This window comes from Sceloporus occidentalis, unplaced genomic scaffold (genome assembly GCF_023333645.1).
Source record: "Sceloporus occidentalis isolate IW3139 unplaced genomic scaffold, rSceOcc1.0.p SCAF_83, whole genome shotgun sequence".
Classification (NCBI taxonomy): Eukaryota; Metazoa; Chordata; class Lepidosauria; order Squamata; family Phrynosomatidae; genus Sceloporus; species Sceloporus occidentalis.
In genome coordinates, this window is record NW_028317063.1 from 3,392,561 (window position 1) to 3,401,041 (window position 8,481).

Below are 8,481 nucleotides of genomic sequence, written 5' to 3' on the forward strand. Positions count from 1 at the left end.
GACGCCCCTGCTCTACAAGTATTGAATTTGCCCCTGGGTCCCCACACTGTATAGAGGTAACCTTGCCTCTAATCATCTTTAGAGCACTCCAGAAGCGTATAGAATGGATCATCAAAGAGAAGCAGTCGCTATAGTGTCTTTGTAATAAAAAGTACAGCCCTGAACTCTAATGGTACAAATCACCTTATATGAAACCTGTTATTGTCAAAAGCTCACTGCTGGTATCACCAAATAAGCAACATTTCTTATGGCTTAGTAAGCAGACTTAGAAAGCTGTCCTAGAGTGCCCTCGTGTGGATATAGAGCTAACTGCACCATCATAACTGTATTATTATTATTATTATTATTATTATTATTATTGTTATTATTATTATTTTATTTAACGCTAACCTATAAAATCAGTGACCAGAGTGTATACCATGGGGAGAAGTATCTTTTTACTTCTAGTTCTCATGATTTGCAAGCCCCCCATTATTAAGTTGCTAATTTTCTGTTGACTCTGTAGCCTTTGTAAGGATGGGCTGTGGAAAAAGGGAAATAACTTGAGGAAAATATATCGATTAGTTATTAATGCTGGCTCTGCCACAGGCTACCACCTATCCTCCGCACCTATCTCAGCTTCCATGAGATGAACTTTCACATTAAACAGCTCCAAAAACAGCCTGCTGACAAAATAGACAAGGAATCAAATGGTTGTTATGTTTTAAGTAGGACGGCCGGGTTATAAGAACTATTATGATACAATATATTAATATATGATTACCAGGGCCGGACTGGTCATCATGGGTGGACCTGACACTTTCAGGATTATGACATAGATAGGAGCGATGGCTGGGTATGCGAGGCCACGTGCTACGTGGTCATCAGGCGACCGCTGGCCTTAAAGTATGACCAGGAATATCACACCGGGCATCATAATAAAACATACGAAAAATTCCTCTATGGCATTTTATTCCTTTGCAGCAAAATGTGCAACAATCATTAAAATAAAAGTAGATAATGCGTATCAGAAATTTAATCCTGCTCAAAGGGAACGGCCCTCTCCTTATTCTGAGTGTAGACGATGGATTCTACCTCTCCACCTCCATTACTTGGTTTCTGAAAGTAAATTTCTATTTCATCCTGAATGTTCTCTTCCGTGTCCTTGATACCATTAATACCCGTCAAAAGAACTGTTCTCTGAGAAACATCGGAGAACAACTGCAAAGAAAAGGTATTATAATAAAGAGATAACTATATGCATGACAGATATAGAAGTAAAGAAGAAAAATAAAACAGGTGGCATATAGACTAAAGACAAGATATAGAAATAACAAAACAAAAACATAACAAAATAAATAGGTTTAAATAGATTTACAGGGTTTTATTTTAGGTAAATCGATTGGGCCTGTGGAGTAAATCTAAAAATGTTAAATGAATTTAGTACTAATATTAGTAGAATAATTGAATCAATCAATATTGACAGTAAGTGACTCAAGATGATTGAAATTTGGTAAATGTAATACCTGATATAAGAAGCAGATGAAATAATGGGAAATAATTTCATATAAAAAAATTTGTACGTTTAAATGCTCTGCAAATACATATTTTTACTTCTTTTTTTTTTTTGGCGATGAAAAACTTATTTTGTTATATATCTATATATATATCTATGAAAATAATTATCTAGATTCTAGTAAGGCATTGGACACTGTCACTTATTGAAAGCTAATTTAAATGTATCCGTCTCTCTTTCTCCAGGTTCTCCAAGTCGGATAATCCCTGTATATTAGATGCAGAACAAATAAAAAGGAAGAAGTACCTGCAACTTGTTCAAGGCGTGGCGGACACAGGGCTCCACCGTAACTTCATGTCCGGGAAATAACTGATGTTCTCTTTGTTTTACGACTCTTTGTGCCACTTCAGGATGAAATATAAACATGCATTATGTTATATGTTGCTATGTTATATTTTTTGTTAATATCATGTAGTATATTTCTACAAATTCGACAGCACAGGGAGATTTGACAAACGCATAACTAGTTAGTTATTATTGTATAAAATCCAGTATTACTCCCAGAAACTGATTAATTCCATCTGATAGTCATTGCCGGTGATGTATTATCTCCATTTTTCCACTGGTAACACCAAAGCACTAAATAAAATATATTTCTTAGCTGTGGCCACTAAACATTATTGTATCAGAATTTCTGCCTCTACTGCCACGCAAATTAAAATCGTTTAAGTAGATCTATGAGAAATGGTCCCATTTTATTCTCATCACTCTCCAGCACAAAAAGTATTTTTATATTTATAGAATGTGTGCGTTGTGTCACATGTGCATTCCATGGCAGATGAGAGATAAAATACAAATATAATTGTTAGTAATAATAAAAAATTACATTTACGGAATAATATGTAAAGGCGATACGTCGGCCACAAATGGGTAGACAGAATTCTGCTTCCGTTACAGTATAACCTTAGATCCAAAATGGAATTCAGTCTGCGGGGGGCTCTGGTGAATGATGTGGGGGGGCTCTGGTGAATGATGGGTTAAGAGACCATTTTGTTTTGAGAGACGCCATTTTGTCTGTCTGGGTATGAACTCCTGTTGGAATGTGTGTAATTTATAACACTCTTGCTCTGACTTCTAAAGAATTTGTACAGCGGCTTTTGGCTGAAAGCCCGGTACTTTCCAAATGTTGTTTTTTTATCCATAGATAACACTTATTTATCGAAACTAGCTATTTCTTAACTAAAATAGGCGTTTTTTTTAAAAGTTTATGTATGGCGATAAGTGACCTTTGTTAACTACTGATTAGAATGCTTGCCAAAGTACGTCGTCTACATAGTAATAAAGCAAATTAATTCCCCAGCACAGGGTACAGGTGAAATTCCCCTTTAGAAACGCGGTACGCACCTCCGTCGTCTAGAAATGTAATTACGGCAGAATGATTATCGCTATCGTATTCCACTTCCTCTATCTCTCCTCCGCCGACGTCCGATTTATAAAACTTTAGTTCCAATTTATCTTTAATGTATTCGCCCGGAAGATCGGCGGGTAGATTGACAACACGGACCTGCTTGCTAGAAATATTTGTGTCGATCTGGAAAAAAAAAAATGACCTTTTTCATAACAAAATCCATAAATTGATATTTCAAACCCAATGTGTCACGATTACAAAACCACAAACCCCCTGAATGTTTATTTTGTATTTTGAGCAGAACATTGGCCTTTTTTAATTTAGAAAATGATTATTAAAATACGACTGAAAAAATTGCTACATATTAGCAACATGATAATAAAAATAAAGAAATCTCGAGTCGATATGAGAGGCGATTTAATCTTACCTCAAATTTCATTGTTTTATTGAGATGGACCGGAAGCGCTCTTGCGTCTACGGATGTGCCATCAAAGTTGAGCGTAAACTGTTTTTTTCTGATTATGTTTTTAGCAACTGTATTAAAAAATGGAAAAATTAGGAAAATTTATCACATTGAATTACACTAGGGCAGCAGGTCAAGGAGAGTGACCCCCCACCGCCATCTTGGGTGATCAGGCCCTCCTGGGGTGTCATATACAAGGGCGATCCCTGATCTTTCCAACTTTCCATTTACGCCAAGCTGGCCCAGAATCTATAAACTGCTTTAAAAGCCTCCGCAGCGAGGATGGTGTCACGGACTGGGTCCCAACAGATGACTGACAGGACCCAGCGCGCCCGAAGATTGTATGCAGGAGTCACAGTGCAGTAGAGGAGATGGACAGGGCCTGGTTGCAGGGCGACCACCCTCACCCAGGAGTTGAGCACCTAGGGTTGTGCAGCCAAACACCAGCGCCCTGATATAGCAGCGGAGGAAGTCCAGAATGAAACGAAGTGATATCCTGCAGGCACCCTGGAGCAGGCATGAAACATATCACTGGAATCACGTGCAGGATGCTGCAGGCTGGGAGTATAAAAGCTAAGCAAAGGATATAGCAGAAACATAACAAGCAAGGGACAGGGAGACCAGGCACGAAACATAACCAGACAAGACATACATGTTACAGGGCACTACAGTGAACCAGACAAGGAATAAACATCACTAGACAAGATATACATGATACAGGGCACAACAGAGGACAGGGAACAAGGCAAGGAACACGGGGAAGGAGTGAGGAGCCGGAATCCTCGGACGCTTCTCCTTTAAGCAAGGATAGGCCATATTAACTAGGACATGGGGAGAGGAACCAGAATCCTCAGATGATACAAGGAAGAAGGGCAAAGGTACATAAGAGACAAACAAACATGAATACAGAAACTAGCCTAGGACTGTAAGATAACTATTGGAGATTCCGTCACATGTTATGGCCATAGTATGCTTAGCCCACCACTACGCCAAAGTACTCCAATGACAGGGGGTCCTAACGCTAATCCCTGCTGACAGTGGTACGAAACAAACCAAACATGTAACCCAAACACATAGCACTGAGACATACCTTTAGACTGAAGACTGACAAACAGAATACACAGAACAGAGCAAAAGGAAATCCAGGAATGGATCGAAGCAAAACAGGGAAACTGAAACAAGACAGATATGCAGCTCCGCAGCCTGGGCAGAACGTGACAGACGGAAGCTATAGAGGGGCAGCTGGGTCATTGCCCCGTGTCAGATAAATACCCCAGCTAGGAGGGCCAAGCTGTGGGTAATGTTTAGGGCAACAGTTCCTTAATGCCCCACTACCAACCTTGCTCGTTTTCAAACGTCAGAAGGGCCTGACCGGGCTGCAACACAAACGGTCTGTTTACGGTAGCCATGAACTTGTACGAAATGTCGCTACTCTCATTATTCGGGGGATCTTTACTTGGCCCAACAAAATTGATATCAGTTTCTTCTATTTTGTTCTCAACCTGTGGCAGACAAACAGTAAACAGAAAAAAAACCCCAAATACCAGAAATGAGCAATTAAAGCAAAAAAAAACCCCAGAACAACACGTCAAATGAGCGATATATTCAGTATGATATAAAACGACCAGCAAGGAAATTAACGCGACGATTGTCCGGACCTGCAGCTCTTCTTCCAGTTTGATGAACGTTTCCGTGGCTTCGTTTAATCTCATTGTCAGATCTGTGTCTCGTTTCTTCAGGTCCTTGTTCTTCTTCATTAACTCTTCAATTCTTTTCTTAAAAAAAAAAAATATTGAAAATGTTGACATTCTCAGCAAGACTGGATAAATATGTATTCAAGCAAGGTGGCGAGACAGCAAAATGTACGTTCCAACTACCAAAATGTAATTATTCTTCGATAACTATAAAAGGAGGGATACAATCGTCTTACAGAATAAGCTTCTTCTTGGGCTCTCATTCTTTCTTGTATCTCTTTTTCCCGAGCGAGAAGTGACTCCACGTGGCGCTCAGCTTCTCGCCTTCTCTCATCAGCATCGCATTTTCTGATCAGTGCTTCCGATTTCTTTTTTTCTTCCTCAAGAACAGCTTGCTAGAGCGTAAGAGAGAGAGAGAAGCAAGTCATCACGGCAGCGGTCTATTCTGCCCTAGGATGCCTACGCAGCGACCCCGGTCCTGATTCTCCAGGGGCCGATCACCCTATTACTCAAAGGGGCAGTTGGAGAGATCAGAGAATGCTCTGCTTGACCTTCTGTGGCAGACCTCCGAAATCTGGCCTCATGTTCCATAGCGCTAACAAATACATCACCGTGATATATATATATATATATATATATAGTACTGTGCAAAAGTTTTAGGCAGGTATTACACATTACAGACGCAGTAAGAATGCTTAAAAAAAAATAGACATGTTAATATTTCGTTTATTATTGAATAAAATGCGAAGTTAATGAACAGAAGAAACATCTAAATAAATCAATATTCCATGTGTGATTAGCCTTTACCTTTAAAACAGCATCAATTTAGTTTAGGATAGATAGCCTCGCAGATAGTAGAGGATAAATACAAGTACACGGGTAAGCACGGCATTGTAATATCATTAAAGCCACTGACAGAGATGAAATATAACATTTTTAACTCGCTAAAACCATCGCCTTGGGAACAGCCTATGTGCAGAAAATTCTGATACAAATTATATATATATTCAATTCAACTGATATGAGGTACCTTCCATTTTTCATGTTCTTCTTTCAGGTTACTTAAGGTATCCATATTACTTTAATCTGTAAGAGGAAAAGGATAAATATCAAATACAAGGGATCACTCCTTTATCACTCCCATCACTCCTTTATCACTCCCATCACTCCTTTACCACTCCCATCACTCCTGTGTTCCAATGGCATGTTGTGTTCGTTGATCCCAGTTTAAGTTTAGAAGGCTAATTGATCGTTAGAAAACCATTTTGCAATTATGTTACAGCCAGAAATGTTCTTGTTTTCCATGAAAACAGCTAAGTGACCCCAAATCTTTGAAAAGCAGTATAGATACATATACATATACATATATATATATATATATATATATATATATATATATATATAAATGGAGGCGACAATAGCCTTCTTATGTAGACAATGAATTAGAAACCATCAATCATGATACAACACAGAAGGTGAAAGCGTAGAGCAGGTGCAGGTTTTATATAAAACATTGGCTTGAATAAAAGCTATAAGGTATGGTTACAAAGTAAGTAGACTGCACAATAAAGGCAACATAGACTGGAAAGAAATTTAAAAAGAAGGTATCAGAGGACACTTCCAGGGCCAAGCAGGGGCCCTAACCTCATTTAGATCACGCTAGTATACATGATATGTTATGGATCGGTGGAGAAAATACATGTTCAGACAGAGAAGAAGTAACATATCGTAGCGTAAAGGCGCTCGCACTGCCTGATTACTTACCCTATATGTAGTAAGAGGGTTAAATTCTTCGGTGTCTTCGGTGCAACGGAATATTTCTAACGCTGAAAATGGATTGATTTCAAAGTTACAGTAAGGTTAATAAAGTGAATTCACGGGCCGCTGGGTGTCGTGGGTAAAGGACGGCTCTGCTTCCTTGTATCGTCACACCCTTAACCTCACCAGGAAAATGAATAGAAAGCGAAAGCTCCCAGCCAAGCCTGACTTTCACTTTTACTTTTCACTAATGCCAGATGTTAATTTAAAGAGCAATACCCGGAACAGGAGTTTCATATCTTTGGGGCGCAGCCCGAGGGATACTGGAAAAGCGGCTGTTACCAGCCAGGTAAGTCTGGAGGATGGAGGCACCAGGAGCAGTGGGGTAATTTCGGGGTAGGATTACTTTGCATCGATACATTGTGACCACAGGTTGTAATTTTTTTCTTTGTTTGTTGTACGTTACCCCAAAGTTTATCTAGAACAGGGGTCTCCAGTGCAAGTCGATCTTGCCTTGGAGTCGAGAAGGGTTCTTTTTTCCCTTTGAGATGGCATTACTGGATTTTTTGCCTTCTTCTGGATCAACTAATATGGGTTTGTGGTTGAACTTGATGTATGAAATGTTTTTCTTCAACCTAATTAACTATGTAACTATGATACTATGTCAACGTGAATCAGAAAAGTATAGAACGAATAAAAAGATGATTCCCGAAAGTTTTAATGGTTGACCTCCATGTTACGTAGCAGAAGCTAGTTGCTATATGGCCATATTCTCAACAAACGTTGATGTGGTCTCACTGGGATCTTTCAGATCCTACGAAATAGCCCATGACACACAAGAAATTGTTAATAACACGCAATACCAGCTATTTTATTCCATGCTAATTTGACAAATACCAAGACGCTGGAAGCCCTGTTGGAAAGCCCTGCCTTAAAAGTTTTTGGTAAAAATATCTTTATGGATGTTTTCCAACTTTCCAAACTCAAAGTCTCATTAGTGCCACATAATTGAGTCATAGTCATAAGAATGTATGTGTTGCATTAAAATGAAACTAAAAGTATCCTACACTATGACATAAGCGGATAACAAGGTTGAAAGAAGAAGTCTTTTTACTTTATGTATCTATCTTTGACAATTTCAATTTGTAAAGTGCTATCTAACAGCTTGTTTAAAACTGACTCTGATATTAGTATTTCAATAATTAGTTTTACTTAATGTATCAGGTCACTTACAATTTAGCATAAAGAGAGAGAGAGAGATAGACAGATAGTTGATTAGGTGAATAGATAGATAGACAGATAGATAGATAAATATGGATAGATAGATAGATAGATAGATAGATAGATATGGATAGATATGGATAGATAGATAGATAGATAGATAGATAGATAGATAGATAGATATGGATAGATAGATAGATAGATAGATAGATAGATAGATAGATAGATAGATAGATAGATAGATAGATAGATATGGATAGATAGATGTCCTTATTGACAGTAGCCCATGTGCTAAAACAAGTATTATGTCAATATTAATAAAAGTATGTATTAAGGTAGCGATATATGGTTCCTTAAAACGACAGGGTCTAGCTTGAGAACCCACCTGCTTCTAGAGATAGACTGGCAAGATTACAGCTGAAGGACATCGTCGTCTTTCTAT

At 38.5% G+C, this 8,481-nt stretch overlaps 1 protein-coding gene across 1 annotated transcript; it reads right to left on the reverse strand.

Annotated features, from left to right (window-relative positions):
- Nucleotides 1–1,014: 1,014 nt before the first annotated feature.
- On the reverse strand, nucleotides 1,015–8,467 carry LOC149285190 (N-myc-interactor-like). The gene is made up of 8 exons (XM_089495732.1): nucleotides 8,425–8,467; nucleotides 6,825–6,886; nucleotides 5,297–5,455; nucleotides 4,706–4,868; nucleotides 3,331–3,437; nucleotides 2,900–3,086; nucleotides 1,802–1,899; nucleotides 1,015–1,200 (listed from the first exon to the last, which is right to left on the reverse strand). Exons 1-8 carry the CDS (start codon nucleotides 8,465–8,467, stop codon nucleotides 1,015–1,017), a joined length of 1,005 nt encoding a protein of 334 aa, XP_089351858.1.
- Nucleotides 8,468–8,481: the final 14 nt, after the last annotated feature.